General features: G+C 36.7%; 1 protein-coding gene across 1 annotated transcript in view; it reads right to left on the bottom strand.

The window, feature by feature from the left end:
- The window catches only part of Dync1i1 (dynein cytoplasmic 1 intermediate chain 1), a 266,609-nt gene continuing 246,468 nt past the window's right edge, over positions 1-20,141 (bottom strand). Inside the window, exons 16-17 of the mRNA XM_090333142.1 lie at positions 18,107-18,232; positions 1-941 (exon numbers count right to left, since the gene is read on the bottom strand). Of these exons, the coding sequence (XP_090189268.1) occupies positions 831-941; positions 18,107-18,232 (237 nt within the window). The 3' untranslated portion in view covers positions 1-830. The remainder of the gene's footprint in view (positions 942-18,106; positions 18,233-20,141) is intronic.

Raw genomic sequence — 20,141 nt, 5'->3', positions numbered from 1 at the left:
GACCTGGTTTGGAATATTTTTTATTGGTAATACTAGTGTCATATTTAGGAACCGCAGACTTTTGTTGGGCTGTGTTAGCTTGAATGACAAGTATCAATGGTCAACTATATTTGAAATATTGTTAAAGTACCTAGAAATAATAGGCATTAAAATTCATTTCGTTCCCTGCAACAAACCTCTAAAGACTTCATGTTCCCAGTGGAACTGGCATACTGTAATTGTTATTTGGAACTTAATGTAACCTCAACAGCAGCAGAGAGAATACAGTCCTCTCATTATGCACATGCGCTAGGATCGTTTATTTTAATGCTTTCAAATAAATATGTTCCATGCAGCACACTACAATAAATAAGGAGCAGCAATGTTCTTCTAGTAAATCCATTCATAATGTGAGTCACCATGTAAAACACCACATCTCGAGTCTTTGGCCCTGTACCATATCATGAGGCACACCACATCTGCACCCAATCATATCTGGCTTCATATGGATTTAATAGGACTATGCCAGAAGTACGTGTAAGCACAAATTTAACCAGAGGTTTCCAGCTATTAAATACAGCTACTAAGTAGTTAAAAGGCAACAACTAAACCCATAAATGTCCCCCCTCCTCCCTCTTCATTTCTGAGACAGAAATACAAAAGACAGCAATGCTCTGGTCAAGTTCAGGTCTAAGGAGAAAGCATACATAGGGGAAACTTGGGGCAAAGCTAGCACAATATGGTGCCCACCATGTCATAGCAATACCAATACTAAACGGACACTGAACATAGGATGATGGGGCCGACTGCAGAAGGCCAGGACAGGGTCTGGATGGGGCAGCTCGTTTCCACTAGGCAGATAGCTCGACGGTGCCTTCCTCCTCACTGTCAGCTCTGTTTGCGCGGATCTCCACCAGGGCCCTGGCAAATCTCGTCCATTCATCGTTGTGGGGAACTGCGAGCTGCAAAGGAAATCAATGGAGAAATGACATAACAAGATATCTTTTACATCTGCAAGCCTCGACGCCGGCATGGCGTCTCCTCCCAGAGCAGACATTTCCCTCGGAATGTAAAGGAAACCAAATATTCTTCTTTGACTCAAGTAAGACCTGAAGTGTTGCTCTTAACAATTTGGAAAAGGAATAATGTCACTCTGAGAAGTTAAAAAAAAATCACTCATGGAATTTATGAAACTTTGAAAACTTTGGCTAACTACACAGTTACAGCAGCCACATTAAAGCACTTTTAGTAATGAAAATTCTTTGTAAGAATGTCAGACATACAGCGAACCCAGAAAATAAAAGCTGCATTATTAACCAAGATTTCAAAATAACACTGGTATTTTCTTTCTCGTCAATGCTATTGATCCTTTTCCCCCTAAAGTGTCATTAGTGTGTCAATACAGAGAGCAAAAGAACAGCTTACATATGCACAGAAATTTTCCTATTATGAAGTAATGCTTGAGTTTTTCCAGTAAGATGTGTATGATGATAACTATGAATAATTGTAATACTAGCACTTGCCAAGAATTCTGCTCTAAATGCTTTATATCTATTAACTCATTGCTCACAACAATTGCATGTAGGGTAATTTATCCTATATAGAGAGAGTAAAAACATGTATTTTATAGAAAAAATGGAGGAAGAGACAGATAAAGTAATCTAGCAAGGAGTGTATAGATAACAAATGATTTTAACACTGTAATCTGGTTCTAGTACTGGGCCTTATCCTACGCGTGTTCTATTGGTTTGCCTTAGATAGGAGCTGATATAATTTCCCCAAAATATCTTTTACTATGTATAATTCAGTGAGGAGGAATTCACCCTCCCAATGGAAATTGTACCCTAAATTTTCACAAGCTGTTTTAAAAGATAATGATGTCTCTATATAGCATCCAAAAAATGAATTGCTTAAAGATATCAGGCAAGTGTTTGAAATAGAAAATTATTTGAAGATGAAAAATAGAATCGAGAAGAAATGTGAAGTATTTCATAACTAATAAAATCGATTGAGACATTACAGTCATTTTCTCAAAGTTTTACCCTATAAGATGGCATAACCAATCCATGAGTCTGGTACCCTACGTTATTCACGTAGTGTTTATTCACATAAATACTAAGAGCATAAAAAAATTAAGAACTCATCTCCAACCCCCAGAATATAGATTTTTAACTAAAAAGAGGAGGCAAATAAATCTTAGTTTTTAAATCATTTCAGTAGCTGAAAAATTAGCCACTACACAGAGCCAGATGATTAGAACTTTAAGTTTCCATTACAGGTGATATTTTCAGATAAGGTCTGCCCCAGAGAACTTACTGAAGAGTGACAATGTCATTCTCTAAAGTATGCCCTTAAATTAGAGCTCTAGTACTAAGGTTAAATGTTTCAAGAACATAACTCTGGAAATGGAATTACAGGTGAGGGAAATATGTTTTACTTATGTTGAGAAATGCCATAATGAGGATTTCTATTTGGCCATAGGGATAAGGTTTTTGAACGGTTAAATACTTTTCTAGTTGTTGAAATAAATCCAAATTTCTTTTCAGCAGTGACACAATGTATGATGATACCAAATAATATTGCTAGAGCTCTACTCAGGTCATTTTCTCTATTTGAAGCTCCTTTACTGTGTTTCACTGTTCTTCATTTTTGTCTTCAATTTTATATAATATTCCACTGGGGAAATGAAGCCCCTCACCAATAAAAGATACCAGAGAGGAGAATAACCAAAAACATAAAAACCTAGGGTTGGAGTCGTTTATTTTTTTAAAAAAAGTTTCTGTTTTATCTCTCTCCTCCAATACCTGATCAAGTCCTCTTAAGAGCCACAAAACAAAAGCCCAAAGAGAGAAATTTTTAATAAAGCTACAGCTCCTCACACGTCCCTATAGCCTTAAGTATTGGGGAAAATATGAGGTCTTACGCAATATCCAGAACACATTGTTCATAAAAGTCTTCCAAACTTAAAACTACATAATTTGTTATTAGTGTTATTTAGCAGTTTTACTGTAATAAGGATATGATGCCCTCTGCAACATTTTATTGTTAGAAATACAGAGAAATTATAATGTAAAATAAGAAAATAGATACATATTTACATAGTTGCATGCCGTTGTAATGGCAAGACTGTTAACAAATGACCTCTGAGAGATTCTAGAACATTGAGGTTTGAGCATTTGCCCACATGCAGTTTAGAAAATACCTGAATATCACATGTACTATATATAATTGTGTAATGAACCTCTCAAGAGTAAATTTTGATCTGCTTGATGTAGGTGAGGTTTACATCATTATATTATCGATCTCATGAAAATTTTCACAGTATTTGAATGCATCTTGTCCTATTTACAATCTGATGGAGTTTCATGTGACCTGGCAAAATATTACAAGCTCATTTTTAAGTAAGTTTGTTCTACCAAGTCTTTTCCTTTCTAGAATACCATAGATTTTCAGAGAAATATTAGCTTGTTTTATTCAGGAAACAAAATTCTAGAACAGAAGATGATGAAAACACAATTGCTGGAAACTGAAAATGACTTTCCTTGCCTCCTCCCATTATATTTTCTCATCTAGTTGTCTGCAAAAATAGCCCAATGGATTGTAATGTTAGATTTAGAAAGTACACTGCAGACGGTTCTGCTTTTAGAATTAAATATCACCATCAGGAAGCATTTTAAGTATAATCTTAGCTCCAATGTGTGAATGTGTATTCACAGATTCTTTCCACACCCAAAGTAATAATGTTTGGCATTCGAATTGCTTGTAGGTAAGACCAAACAGGTGTCCTAACAAACACGAAGGCTACTCCTGTCACTTTCCATCGATTGGCTGTAAGCTAAACCTGTTTGGACACAACTAGCCTTCTCACTCTTGGAAGTTCCTGACTCACTTTGCCTGGTACTTTGTGATTAGAATGGGCTAGCTAGGAGTCTGAGAGCTTGAAACACTTGAGAGATCCCTAGGAGATTTTTAATCTAATCCTAAGTAGGAAAAAAATATCTCTGAAGATTGAGACTGGTCTTTGTCATAAGTAGAATATAAATTTGCCCAATATGAATCATCTTGATCAGTCACCAGAGATATACTAGTTACAGTGTTAGAATTAAAGATATGATAGCAAACCCCTTTGGAGAACGGGGACTATGATATGTAGGTGACATTAATTATGCTTTTGTAACTAGCTGGGTGCCGTTGACATGTGCCTTTTAATTCTGGTGACATGGAAGGCTGACTATGGAAGGATGGTGGTTTAAGATCATGCTGCACAGAAAAGTTTCTGAGACCTCTTTCCAAACCATAGCTGAGTAGAGTGGTGCACACCTCTCACCCCAAGGTATATGAGAGACTGAAATGGGCAGGTGAGGTGGGGGGAGGTAACTTAGGCAGAAAAGTCCTCAAGACTCTTTCTCTATAGGGAAATAATTACATTTTTATTGGTGATGAACAATTTTGATAGTTTTAAAATAATAAGCTATAGAAAGAAAATCATCCATAGTTAAATCAAAAGAGCACTCTATAATAGAGAACATGTTGAACATTATGAATGGAAGTGGAGCTGGAAACATTTTGGGCTTCAGATTCATCTGCTGAAGTCATATCAGAGTTCTGGGTGACTCATATTTTCCCACTGCTTCTGAAAATAGAGTTCACCCATAGCTGAGTCCCCTCCCCTCATATATAACTATTTTCAAACTTTTTTTGGTGCCCCAAAGATCTCAGGGCTCTGAATCTTGAGATATTAAAATCCTAGCTCTACAAATGGCCACCTTTTATAAATATAGTATGACCTTATTTTTACAACCAAGGGTCAGAAGGCCCAAGGTGGTTACCGAGGTAGCAATTTGATCTCAAGGAGGAGGGAAAATGAACCTCAGATTCGGACAGGAGACTCAAGTCCTGCTCTCATCTCTGTTGCTGGCAGTAGCTGTGCACTTAACCTCTCATTGCTCAATTGCAAAATGGGGAGGATGACGTCTGACCATTTATCAACAGAGATGTAGAGAGGATGAGAAAGGTAATGTAAGTGGAGAAGGGCTATGAGCCCAGCATGCAGTACCCATGTGCTCTTTTACTTTAAATTATCACTCAGATAAAACACAGCACACATGTCAAACCTGCAGCATTTTTTTTTTCTGGTTGAATTTTTTTCTTGAGAAGAAGAGGGGGAGAATGCAGTCAAGGATTCTACAAAAGGAAGAACAGTGAGAGAAGGAGTATGGAGGGGAGGGATATGCGAGAAAGGAGTCACTCTGATTCAGATGTATTGTACTAAGAAACTGCTTTGTTAAATGGCAACTTCATACAACTTAAAGATAATAAAATAAATAAACAAATAAATTTATTCTGATTGCTATGCAAATGTTAAGGAAGAGGATGTCTTTAGCAGATAGGAAAGGAAAACACAGGTCCATGCCTGTAATTCCACCTGTTTTGGAGCATGAGATCAGGAGGATTTTGAGGGCTAAGACTCATCTCAGCTAACAAGCCATCGTAGTTCATACTTGTACCCCAAACTGCATTGAAGGCAGAAGTAGAAGGATCTTTGGCTGAGGCTAGCTCTGGACAAAAAAACATGATAATCTTCTAAGAATACCTAAAAGCAAAGAAGGTCTGGGGACCTAGATCAAGTGGTAGAGTGCCTACCCCAGCAAGCACAAGACTCTTCAAAGCCTTGTACAAGTTCTTCCCACTCCCCAGCAAAAAAAAAAAAAAAAAAAAAAAAGACCACGTAATGGCTATCTATCCATGCAGGGCAACCAAGAGCCACACCCTTTAAGAAATGCCAACAAAATGGCAGACAGGTAATGAGTTCTGAATTACTTGCTGTAAGATCTTGAAATTGTGTTTATTTTCTAAGATCCTGCGGGAGACAAAAAAAGTGCAAAAACGATGGGAAAATTCATGGAAAGGGATCATTTTGGCAGCCTGCACACTCCTCCTATTTCTGAGGCTGTAGCTGGTACTGCTTTTGATCTTGGCTCCACCCGAGCCCAGGGGAGCCATCAGTCTGACTACTGAGTGTCATACTGTACTAAGGAGCTAAAGGAGCCACAGATTGCAGAGCAGGTGGGTTTGGAGAACAAAGCCAGGGTTGACGTTTGCTAACTCAGATGGGAGCCGATCATGACTCTGTCCTAGTTTCACTATGTACTTGCTGTGTGTCCTTAGGAAAGGTCTTTGATCATCTTCAATTTTGTGAAAAGATGCAAAAACCTGTTTTCTAGGACTGGTGAAGATTAAATAACAACGAACAAAATGAAGCATGGGATGCTTGACACACTGCCAATACTGAATAAATCATGTTGTTCATTACTTTTCCTTCTTAATATTTATTCCCTTCTGTGTCAATATTCTTTCATGCTTCTTTTCCTGTTCCTACACACTTTCTTCTTTTCTCTTATGTTCAGCTGCATTGTTTAGATTTTTATCCCATGTTTTATCACATTCTAGTTCTTTAAAAAAAATCTCACATAAACTATTTTCTTAATCATCTGTTTAGTTTTCTGGAGCTTTTTTGTTTTTCTTTCAGTCCACAAAAGAAATTTTGTCAGAGTTCCTTCTTCTTGTGTGTTAAACACTAGATTTAAAATACAAGTATTCCTTATACATGTATATACACATATACACCCCCCACACACATATTTTTTATCTTCACCTGAGGTCTTTATGTCCCAATCCAGAGATTTCCTTGTTCTATTTCTTTCTGTATCAGAGTGTACATTTTTATATCAAGTTGTAAGGCCTAGTAACTGCCCAACATTCATTATAAAAATCAAGTGACTTATTTTATAACAAAGGTTAAACACACAAATATCATGCCTGTATCCTTTTTTATAGTGCATAGCTGGCTGTTTGAACAGTTCTTAATCAAATCTCCCTGAACTTTTGCAAAATTTAAGGGTTTATGGTACCTACAACTGATTTTACATAGCTGCATTATCTACAGTAATTCCTAACAGCACTGTGAAGTGTGTTTGTGTGTGTGTGTGTGTGTGTGTGTGTGTGTGTGTTAAAATATCTGTCTCAGGCACTGCTTAGTTTAAAAGCAGGTTAATTTTAATAGTCCCAGATACTTAGGACATTAGAAGAATATGCAGTAATTTCAGTTTGGTTTCTCAGATACATTAATCATGGCAAATAGATCAAATAAGTAGAAATGTTGGTTTCAAGATAAATATTCCATGAATGTGTGGTTCAGTCACCTTGATAAACTTTCAATTAAATTGTCACTAAAAAATGTTTGTGGGATTCTTACACTTACCATTGATTCTGAACAGAGACAACACCAAATATATCTTAGGTATTAACACGCACATTAAACTTTTCTTTTAAAAAGGTATCATAGAGATCACCCTTCCACTTTGATACACATTATTTTTCAACGCATTTGCAAAACCTGAAGAAGTATATACCAGTTTGATACACATTATTTTTTCAGTGCATTTGCAAAACCTGAGGAAGTATATGCCAGTTTCCACAGAACAACAGCTCAACCTCTCTAAAGCTCTAAAAGGGTTTTTCATTATTATTTTTCAAAGTTCAATTATTAATGGCCCCCCAATTCAGGAGATAGTTGACTTACTGGTCTACAAATGCATGCTTGTGTTCACTGGAAGCCTATATTTTTTAGGACAATTCTCTTTACCACACACACAGATGCAAGCAAAGTGGGAGGTAATAAGCAATGAAACAGCCACTGAACGGCCAGGCAGACCCGCTTCACATAAATATAGCTCCACTGTGTTGAACTCTCTCGGGAGAGTCTAGCATCACTGCTAACAATGGATGAAACCACGGACCAGAATTCCATGCCAGCACACAGAATACAGAAGGTGTAAATCCACAGCAGTGATCTACCGCAGAAAGATATACTGGGTGGTAACTTAGCCTTTCAAGCATTACAGAAATGTCAAAGAAAAGTAAGAGTCACACAGTCTCTGCTCAGGCCAGCCAGTAGGCTAACATTTCTGTAAAATTTAGTAGCATTTGAGTCTATGACTCCCTTGATGGTATGGCATTGGTGTTGACTTATTTACATCTTCAAACCCCATCGAAAGGAATAACCCATACTTAACTTCGAAGCTCAAGTTCCCTCAGCCAAGATATAGGGTCCTGCCCTGTATCTTTAAGTAGGTGGCTGATTTGTTTTTACTGCATACTTCTTTGTAGTAACACTTCTTACAAAATCCATTACCACTTAGTTAAGGTAAGAAATGAAAGTAGGATATAAAAGATAGAGTAAACTAACAAATATGAGTGTATGTCAATTTGAAGAAGCCAGTAAAAATAGAAGAAAATCATTTATTTATCTTGAGAAATTAACATGGAAAATCTTCATGTTAATGTTCAAATTCTTGGAAATAAGTCAAAAATCTTAAAATTTTACCTGTGGAGGAAAAAATAATGGCAAAGAAGGAAGCACAAATTCACACAGACCTAAAGAGGTCCTTGTTTGCATTATACTAAAACCATATTATCTCTTTCTTCAGAAATCTTTCAAGCATTAGTTTCTTTTTTTCTTCTGACTCCAGCAATCCATGCCTTCATCCAAAATATGGGAAATGTTTTAAAAGCAGAAAACAATGGCTGATAGCAGTGACAGAAAATTAACTTTCTAAACTTCAATTACCTTTTTCCATAACACAAACGATCAAGAAAATGGTAGGTGAAAGCAAAAGCATGTGCGATTCAAGCTAGTGTTTCATATTGGCTGACGAACCATATAGCCATTCTTTTTCTGATAGTATGGACTAGAGGTTTTCTTGTAGATTCCTAGCAACCACTGCATCTAAGCAGTTTTGACAAAAAGCCGACTTATTACTAAATACCTTAAAAACATTTTACCAAGGTAATAAAAGAAATGTCACTTCCTCCTACTGAATGTTTGGGCATAAAAGAGGTATTTTTATAATGCAGTCCACGATTTACCATATCTATAGTGTTCAAAACAAGCACAATGGAAAGGAAGATTTTTTCCCCCCAGTGGTTTGACAACCGTCTGAATCAACTATTAGGTTTTCATTGCACTAGTGGCCAATTGCTCACTTTAAAAGCACAAGGGGGGGGGGAGAGGGAGACTGAGATAAAGATTAGAGAGGGAATATTCTCTTCTAGGCATGCTTTTCTATACAACTATACTACGTGATTTTTTCCTATCTATCAGACTACATGGTAAATACTTTACACAATCAAGCTTTTGTTTAATTTTCATGTAGAGCATTCATTCACTTGTCAAATAGTTATTGAATCCTTACTATATGCCAAGCACTATATTACACAGAGTTAGCCTGTACTAACAGAAAACTGTCAAGGATCTACTTTGTTTCTGTGTACTTGGCACTTCAGAGGTCAGAATACTTGTAATGAAAAATGGGATAGGCAAAGTAGGGTGCCAACTCCAATTATTTTTTAAGTCAAAAGGGTAGCTAGTCTTTATCACACTAGTCATTCCATGTCTAAAAGAACATTTGTTAGGATCAATACAAATAAAATATTTCCCAATTTCATATTGGGAAGCAATTGACTGGTCATTAGAAAAAAGAATTTAGGAATGAGCCACTTTTCAGTTTTATCTACCTACTAGCTGAAAGATAAAATTGCAAATTTCTTTTTGCAATAGTAGAAGCTTTGATATTTTCAAATAGTAAGTGGTTACTGTTTTTAAATTTAAAAATGTATTGATAGCTGACAGTATCAAAAAACTTTCGTACTTTCCTTGGAAGTGAAATAAAATGATTCATTCACTTCCTTACTTTGCAGTCTAAACTCTACAACATATATCCATAAAGCAGCTTTTCAATTTCATATTATATTTTAGATATGCCAAATGAAGCACAAACTTTCTCATGTAAGAAACAAACAACTCCCCTTTGCACTAGAGCCCAGTGTTAAATTAGATTCACATGTGATTGGAGCACCTTCATAATGGACTGTCTATGATGATAGATGATAGGGCTTTTTATTTATTTGATCATCAAAGCCACAAATATTTTTTGTATCAGTTGAGAAAAAATTTGCTTGAAACGGTATTAATCATCAGTCCATTTTTTAAATCTATGCTACCTGAATAAGCACATTGTTTCTTTAATAATTAGTCTAATCAGGGGCCGGGAGTTTGGCCTTGTGATAGAATGCCTGCCTAGCATGCACCAAGACCCGGGTTCAATTCCTTGGTACCACCTATACATAGAAAAAAAAGCTGAAAATGGTGCTGTGGCTCAAGTAATAGAACGCTAGCCTTGAGGAAAGTCCAAGTACAGTATTCAGGTCCTGAGTTTAAGCCTCAGGACTGATAAAAAAATAAAAAAGTAATTAGTCTAATCAGGGTTTTTTTACACATATAAATAAATATCAAAATAAAGTCACTGCTACTACCTTCTCTCTCAAATGAGTAAATTATACCATTAATTGGGAATAATAGCACCCTTTCCTTTTCCTTTTAAAATTAAGTACTTTCTCAGAAAATATAACACTAAAATAATAGTTGTACATTATACTCACATGGATTCTCAAACACATGTAATTTATTATGATAAAAAGTGAATTAATATATTATCTCTCAAAGTGTTTGCTTGTCTACAATTATGTTTATGAAATTTCTCATACAAACATGCTTTTACTTAACCGAATATCATTGTGGCCATAATACTAAAACATCAGGCAAAAATATGAAAATCTCTTTTGCAGATCCCCAACTTTTGTTTCTATTATGAAACATCTACATCTTACTGATGCACTGTGTATTTGAATTTTCAGCTTTGACTTGAATATCTGGCATCATGTAAAAATTTCATGACTGGTTTTTGTCTTCCAGAGAGGGAGAAGCAAAGGAAATATTTAACATCAGCTAAACAAACAAATTCTGTTTCTCTACTGAACAATAAGCTAGGACTTGCAAAGGCCTTTAAGAAGCTAGCCAGTTTCAGCCACACTCCTTTAATGAGAAACATCAGTGTTTGCGATGATTCTAATGTTGCTACACAGAGACTAGCTCTGCCTCTTTTTCTGAGTGCTAGTTCATCTTGAGCAAGGGACAACAGCCTGCAGAAAGCACAGTAATCAAACTGATGGGCCCACACAATCCTTTTCCTTTAAATGTTTTATTATAGGTCTCTGGTCAGATGAATCCCCAAATCTTAGTTTAACTTGGTACTTTGTGTTCTGTATGCCCTCTTCTGAAGGAGGAGGGTATTTATTTATACAAAGGCTGTGCTTCTTAGGAGAATTGATAAAGTTTTGTCCTACTGGAAACTGTGAGGTAGTTCCACGAAGCAGACAATACTGCTTAACTGTAATGTCTTTAAAATCCATAAATGGATTTATTTCATGTCACTCAAATCCTTTTTAACTTTCAGCACTTCTGGTTCATCAGATGCCCTCACATGAAAAGCTGCTATTTATCATAAAGCACAAACGAAGCTCCTGGAATTTCTTTTATTCTTACTCGGGCTGTCTGTGAAATTGTGGACAGTATTTTCAAAAATTAGTTTTTATACATAATACCTTGATTATAATTTGAATGTATATTACTTTGGTCATTTTTCCTGTTGGAATGCCAAATAAACTTTTGAGACTAATTTTTATTTCAGATTTAAAACATATTCAATTGGACATTGAAGTTTTCCCTTTACTCTTGTAGCAACAGTGTTTCATCTCCCATATTCATCTGTATTTTTCCTTTCCAAGGAATTTCAATATCTTAACAAATATCAAATGATTTTTGATTAAAATTTCCAAAGAAAGAACTGCTATTCTTTTGGCCCACAAACAGTTGTGTCAAACAAACCATTTGTAATGCTGCCAAAGTAAAAAGGTTTATATCTTACCATATATATACATTTTATTTGGTAATTAGTCAGTGGAATACTAAACAACTAAACCTAGGGTGATAGGATTTATCCATCCTACAAATCAATTTTTACATGATTTTATTTTGCAAATTCTACTTTGACTAGTGGAAAAAGATAATCAGGGATTTGAATGCTAGGTGTGTTTATCGCAACTGAAGACAAAAATCTTTCCTAGAAGAGGTTAATGGAAAAAGAAATCATAGGAGGTGGAAGATAAACTGTTTCCTTCAAAACTGGGGCTGCAAACAGCATTCTAACTAATTCAGATAAGCAGCAAACATAGTTGTTAGGGGGATATTTATGACAGCTGCATTCCAGTGACAGCACTGAGGCAATGACAATGGCAGCAGGCTTTCTATAAAACACATCTGCCAGAAAGACAGGTAGATAGTCTGACTATCAATCATCAGGACATGTGAATAATTCTATATGCACTGGCCCATGTGCTGTTAAAATCAGCTCCATATACACACACACAAGCTTGCTGTTCAGGAAAGGGCTACAGCTCTCAGGAATTTTTGTTTCTGATTATTTAAAGTGTGTGTTGTTCACACATCATTTTCAAAAAATAAAAGTCCTGCATTGAATACCCTAATACACTCAGATGAGACTATATCCCACATTTTCAAGTTCTATTTTGAGTTAATTTATGACTTGTTATCTTAGTCATGTTTTAATTAATTGAGATCTTACAGTGCTCAAAGAGATTTGCATCCTTAGTTTGAAATTTTCTCAAAACCGATTCAAGGTCTTGGCTCATCTTTAACTTCAGATCTCAGAAAATTTCATAATGGTATATGCCACCCTTTGTCTATTTAAGACACTTTTAAAAACACAAATAGACATTGTAGCTAAATAATAAAAAGGGTCTCTTCTGTCTTTTCCCAGATTTGCTTAACTTCCATTTATGCTAATGAATGTTAAGCACCTGTTCTGCAAAGAAAATAGACCTCTATCTGTGAAAATGAGTGTGTACAGTGTACTTTCCCAATACAATGCTGAAATCAAACAAGCAAAAATGTGTGCTATATAAACAAAGCATCATGTGGCCAGCTTGAAAACATAGATGTTTTATATTTTAACTCCTGACTCATGGGCCTGGAGATATTACTCATACTTGGCCATTGAAATACAACAAAAAGAAAAAAAAAATGTGGGAGAGGAGAAGGGATGGAAAAACTCCATCTGGTGACTTCAGTGAGCTCATACACAGCTCTCTGTTTACCCTGTCAGAAGTTTATAACAAATTGCATCAGGAAATCTGGATTCAAGCCACTGCTCTCTACCATCATCTTGAAAGTCAGGAAGCTAATTGCACATAATAGAGAAAGACATGATCAGGGAACGATGTACTGGGAATCCCTGTAGCAGCTGTAGCCTCAGCTGGGATAGAAGATGAGCCAGACAATTGTTAGTTGACTAGCGACACCAGAGTCTGTCTCTGAAGTGCCCTCTTATTTGGTGCCTGTGCTCACAGGAAGGCAAGTCCTCCTGGACTTGGATGGAACTATCTCCATTAGGGGTCACAGAAGTCTCTCTTATCAGGGAGTTCTTGATAATGATGAGGACAGAGAAAGGCTGTTCTATTCTCCCCCATCTGCAGTAGGAATAGCAGAGATTTTTTCCAGAAGTTATACTTAAGAAAAAATTCTGATGTGAGCTGGACTGTTGTGGTGGCTCATACCTGTAATTCTAGCAACTCAGAAGGCTGAGATCTGAGGACTGAGGTTCAAAACAAACCCAAGCAGGAAGGTTTATGAAACTCTAATCTCTGATTAACTAGCAAAAAGCTGGTAATGGAGCTGTGATTCAAGTGGCATGACACCATCCTTAAGGAGAAAGTTTAAGGGACAGCACCCAGGCTTTGAGTTCAAGCTGCAGAACTCTCTCTGTCTCTGTCTCTGTCTCTGTCTGTCTCTGTCTCTCTGTGTCTCTGTCTCTCTCTCTCTCTGTCACTTTGTTTCTGTCTGCCTGTCTCTCACACACACATGATGTAGTGGTGCTGGGCACAGTGGCTCACGCCTGTAATCCTCGCTACTCAGGAGGCTGAGATCTGAGTATCAAGGTTCAAAGCCAGCTCGGACACAAAAGGACATGAGACTCTTATCTCCAATTAAACTCTAGAAAACAGGAAGTGGGGCTTGGCTCAAAGGTAGGGTGGTAACCTTGAGCTGAAGAGCTCAGGGACAGCACCCAGGCCAAGTTCAAGCCCCATGGGCCCCCCACTCCACAAAAATACCACACACACACACACACATACACACACACACACACACACACACACACACACACACACACACAACCAAGTTAGTGGTAAGGCAAATTAGAATTCCAATTTTTCTTCAGCTACACCTTTATGCACATGATTATGTTTATAATGATGTTTATAATCATTTTTTTCTCATTCACAAACTATTGAATGCTCTTTTAATCATTGTAAAAACTAGACTACAAGGGCTAGGGACATAGCTCAAATGGCAGAGTGTTTGCATAGTAAGTGTGAAGGTTCATTTCCACACACACACACACACACACAGAGAAAATTATACAACATACACTATCCTTAAGCACATTTCTAGAGATTTCTCTTCCTTCTTAAGATGAAGCTGAAGGTCACCGTGTTTCATTACTGTTTGCCTCATGGTTATTTTTGAGGACAGAACTGGATATGTAACCTGCAGGGTGCGGGGCAAAATCTAAATGTGAAGCCCCTTGTTTTTGAAAATATTTTGACAAGGGCAGGGTGATGACAATAAAGCTCAGGGCTCCCTAAATGCAAGGCCCTAAGCAACGGCACAGGTCTCAAGATCATGAATCCAATTTCACTTTCTAGAACAGGGCCTCAGTATAACAAAGCTCCCATCCTCTCCTCCTTTCCTAGCCTCACAGAGACTACAGCCAAATCAGCAGTAAGAACATGAATGGGAGTTGTTATCTGTGAGATGAACTGTTCAAGATACTTAGGTCCCAAAGAAAGCAGATCAAGAATGGGTATGCTACCCTTTCTCTCTTGTGAACATTGCAAGAGCTGTGTAGAAGCATTTAATCTTCTTCCTAGAGGGTACCACAAAGCAAGCCTTTCCTTTCAATGGCCAGAAGGACCCTGATGAAGAATTCCATTTTAATGGTGACCAAAAGACCAATTTTGTGTACTGATAATAATACTAGCACAGCCTACTGACAATTTGGTACTCTGTTTGATTTTTCTCTTCCTCTGTATTTTTTTAAGAAATTGTTTCCTGCTTCCCTCTCATCAGCCATGCATCAGTCTTAGATTTGACCTCTGTTTCTCAAAGGGTCAGTCTGATGCAAAGATACTCCATGCAGCGTTTTGCATGTTAGGTGATGTGGATAAATGGGAAGGGCCTGCTTAAAAGGTGCCCAATTTTTCTGAGTACAGCTCTGATGTGTTGGTTCTAAGCTGCTAAATGATGCAATGGTAATTACAGTAATGGTGGCATTTGCCCATAGAAGGATCTACCATCTCTCAGCAGGGAGCTGAGCTAAGCCTGCAAGAAAGTCATCTTTCCTGTAGTACATGGTGTCTTGAAACCTTTGGTTCTCAGAACTTTTGAATTAGGCACAAAGGTGAGTGAGGAGAGACAGAAATAACTTTTCTGGGGGGAGGGGCAGGGATGGGAGAGACTGTAGTTGAGACTAAATGACTTTGTTAAGTATGGATCTTTCTGAGCTATATACATTGCTTTGTGTGTGATCAAACAATACAGAAAGGATTGTCCAAATGTCTAAGCCTGACCCAATTCTTGGTCATTCAGAGAAGGGCTAGAAGATTGTAATATTACCTTCACTCAATAAAATAGTATATCCTTTTCCCCCTGTCCTGGTAGTGAATTTGTAGGGATAAACAACTCTACAAATTGTTTGGTCTATTATATGTCACGGAGAGTTTTCTATAGCCTGTCTAGACTCCAGACAATAGACGAGACTGGTCTATAGTTGCAGACATTTCTATAGTCTGTAATATCACTTAGAAAAGCAAGGGCAATAATAAAAAAATGAAAACCAGCCTGGCCTGCCAGTATGATAGTAGAAATATGAGTGTAACAACACTTTACAATTTAGGAATGATGATAGCACCCTAGAAAGTAGTTTTAGCAGCCACATACCAGCCAAGGCTACTTTTATAAAAGCATATATACTCCCAAGATATGAGTCATATTCAAGTAATCCTACCCATAAGTTATGAAACCACTTTATTACAGAAATTCTGTATATATTTTAATGCTTCTTTTCCTACCGGATAGACATGGTATGTATGAATATCTATCTATGCAGCTGTATATTTAAGTCAGCACAAAGCCTTTACAGAATAAAAATGAAAGATTTTTGGGAGGGGGTATGGGAAGAGAAAGTCGGAAAAAACATGAGAAGGATTATCAGTATTCAAGAAGTAATGTATCCATTACCAGACGAATGTAACTGTAACCCCCTCTATATGTTACATCGACAGAAAAATACAAATAAAAAATTGCTTTCAAAAAATAAAAGATTGTTAAACTGTTCCACTTTTTAATCCCCTTGAGAGACATAGGAAGATATAACAACTAATATTTTATAGAACCTTAGTAGTGTTTAGAGACATTTATGTGTATGTATATATACACAGATATGCACACATATGTACACAGTCATATATAAGAAATGTGAAAAAAGAGTTTTTAAAATATCCTGTTTCCTGCTATTTCATCTGAGTATATCCTCACATTAATTTTTCTCCCACAATTATACTTGTTATAAACAAAGGAAATGAACTTATTTCACCTCTAAAAAACAATAAATAGAAAAAGCCAATCAATAAAAGAAAGAAACAGGAAAGGAAAAGAGACATACTTTACATTCTTCTTTGCTCTCTATTTTATATGTTCAGAAATGGTGTAATAAAGTGTATTTGTTGTGAAGTTGTATAGTTTTTTTATGTTGATGAAGTGCACGAAAGGTCTCATTAAGTATAAAGAAAGCATTGCTATAAAACTATCGGCAGTATTTCTGACTAAAAGGAAATTCTCTTCCCCAGACTCTAGCTTATGTCAATGGTCACCAGACTGCAACTTCACCATTGGCAGTCGCTATTAATATTCCTTGTCATTGCTGCATGACTTTGCTTATGGCCTCAAGACTAGCCAAATAGAAAGATGTTTAACAAAGTGCTCTTAAGCATAGAGACTCTTCTGGTTGTCTTACGTAGAAGTGTGCTTCTCTGAAGGGGAAGCCTCCATCTCTAATGTCTAGTTTCTGGGCCTGGCTAGATTTTGAAAAACACCCTGTAGTTTGTGTCAATGTAATCAACTGTACCAGATAATACTATATAGTAAATCATCAAAAGTTCCATTGTAGAGCAAACTGGCTGGGATGATCAGATTTATAGGCTGCTGATTATCGGAACTGTAAACAAGTCTTTCTAGTGTTACACTTGTCCAGGATGTATTTACAGGCCTAGGACACTGGGAAGACAAATGTGCTATATTTTTACTCGGGAATGCAAATGTTAGATTCTAATGATGCCAAGATAAGTCCACACAACACTTTCATTTTATTCTTTTTGAAAGTTCAATATTTTTCTTTTAAGGACAAAAGTCCTATGACTTCGCCAAGAACAGGCCTTGTCAATGCTTCCCTGTAGAGCAACATAAACAGACAAGCTTAAGAACTATTGGCTTGTAATGTAATTCTAAATAAATAAAGACTGTAAGGTTTTCCTGAAAGAAAAAAAGATGCAATTTTCCTTTTGATACATGCCATGACAGTGTCATAGCACATCCTAACATATACCAGCAGTTTACATCTCAGATTTAATACCATTGAGTGCCACAAAATGGTATGAAATTCTGATTAATCACAGCCTTCTCAATTGGCTACACTTTCATTAATTAAGCATATCAACTTAAACTTGACTTCTCAAAGTCAACAAATTCCAGGTTCAATGTAAGCACGATGAATTTGGCAAGCTTTTCCTTCTCTTGCCAGTGGTGGGGGTTTCAACCAGGGCTCTACCACAGGAAGCTGGGAATTCAACTCTAAATGCAGTGGGCATCATTAACTAGAGTGTCTTGTGCATGGAGGCACAGACCAAATTAGGCCCTAAGGTGGACTTGCCCAACTCCCTCTGAACTAAGTGGAAACTTGTAAACACACACGAGAAGGTTCTTGTGGCTCTAATGCATTTGTCAACAACTTCATTAGGTCTTTCAAGTAGATACACAAGAAATCCCTCTCCCAATGAAAAGGCAAACACCTTCCAAATCCAAACAAACATGTACCTCTCCCACGTCGTAGATCCAAATACGGCCTTCTGAGTCTCCTACAGCAACTTCTTTGCCAGCCTGAGCCCAGCGCACACGGTTTAGGGCTGAGGCCCCCTCAATGGCCACACTTGCTGTTGGAACCTGCCAAAGAAGGTGATCACACACACACACACACACACACACACACACACACACACAGAATATGAGAATTTAAATATAATACGTTTAACTAGATTAGTCACCACTGCCCTTATGTGCCCAAAGTAGAAGTAGTATACATTCCTTAAACTGGGATAGAAAGGACTCATTGTTCCTAAATCATATGCTTCACTGAATTAAGGGGTAGAGAGGGGAGACATTTTTTTTTTAAAAAAAGAAGGATCTGAAGTGATATATGCAGTGATAGAAATACTTTTGTGGGTTATTCTGAGTGCGCATCCAACATAAAAACGCAGCAGCTAAACATGATGCTTCAGTAATCCAGTGAGGAATTAGATATTAATGAGGAGAGAGATTAAGGATTTACCCACATAAAGAGGTTTATGAAAGGCCCAAGGGTGTATGACAAAATGAAATTCATATTAATGTGAGTCTTCATGGAAAAGTAAACATGTATTAATCCTTAAAAACTTCTCAGAGAGAGATAATAAGAAGAAAAGGAAGAGTCCAGGTAAAATAGCCTCCTTTTGTTTCCTTTTCTTTTCCCCTTTCCCCTGCTGCCAGTACCAATGTGGGAGATGTAATTCTGTAAAACTGGCAACCGTTATGGGATGAAATCCTCTTAAGACCTAGTTATTTCTTTGTGGAAAACAGCATAGGTTTCTTTTAAGAAATCCTGGAAGCAGGAACACATGGATAATTATGAGACTCATTTTTAAAGTGAATTGGAGGTATAGAAATAAAACTTCCAGTATGTGTTTGGGGGGGGTATATTTTTTTTAACAACTAACTTGAGGTTTGGAGAAAAAGGACTTTTAATGAGTCTACTCCTCTTCTACATTCACTTGTAGAAACCCTTGTCTTCAAAGTCAGAAGCTTGTAGCTGCCATAAAGGCTAGAACTCCTGAGCATTCTTCAGTATAGTTGACTGGGAAATGACACATGCCATTAAGAAAAAGAAATTGGTAAATGTTAAAATGAAAACATTTTTAAATGGTGAAAAGAGGGCGACAGAGAGCATCTCTTGCCACTGTGTGAGAGACCTCTGCCTAATAAATAGTTCTCACTGAGATGGAAATGTGAGGCACACGCTATGACTGGACATTCCCTTAGTCACAGAATTGAAACCATCTGCTTACATGAAATTATCACCCCAATACCTATCTTTTAAATAGCAGTAAAACCTCCATCATATGTAAGAATCTATGTTTCAAATTAATCATGAAATCAATAAAAATGTATTTGCCTGCTTAAGTCAGTGCATGTCAACATGTAAAATGAAAGTCCCTGGCTTATTTATTTATTTATGTTAAATGCACAATTTCTTCAATAAAGTTACCTGCTGTTCAGACAAGTCTGAATGTTTAAGCAAACCTTGCAAAGGCTAAGAACAATGTGAAATTAGATTCAGCAAAATCCCATCAGTGTTCTTTATTATCAATGTGCTGTCCAGAAAACATGATTCAGCTAGAGAAGCTTCCGAGTTCATGTTTAATACTATTCTTTAGAAGGCTAATTCTATGTAGTATCAGGTTTTATCTCGAATAATCTCAAAAACTGATTAAAATTTTTAACACAAGCATCACAAAAAAATGATAACTCAAGATATGACCTTGGGATACAGTTAAAATAAATTTTAAGAATTTTGTTTGGGATATAACTGATTTAACAAGCAGAGTTTTCGACATTTAAATTATTTTTTTCATATTTGCTACTACAAATAGCAAAAAGTAGCTATCATGCCTATGTATATGCTAAAAACTTAATGAATGCATGAAGGAAGTTAATACATATGCTCAATTTGAGTAGTATGGGCCTTCAAAAACTGATGAAAACATAACAAAAATAATTTGTACATTTTATGTGTGCTATTTGATTTCACAAATATTTT

This window comes from Megascapheus bottae, chromosome 5 (assembly GCF_031878675.1).
Source record: "Megascapheus bottae isolate mThoBot1 chromosome 5, mThoBot2.hap1, whole genome shotgun sequence".
In the NCBI taxonomy this organism is placed as follows: Eukaryota; Metazoa; Chordata; class Mammalia; order Rodentia; family Geomyidae; genus Megascapheus; species Megascapheus bottae.
The sequence above is the reverse complement of the archived record's forward strand: the minus strand, read 5'-3'. Positions and strand labels throughout refer to the sequence as shown.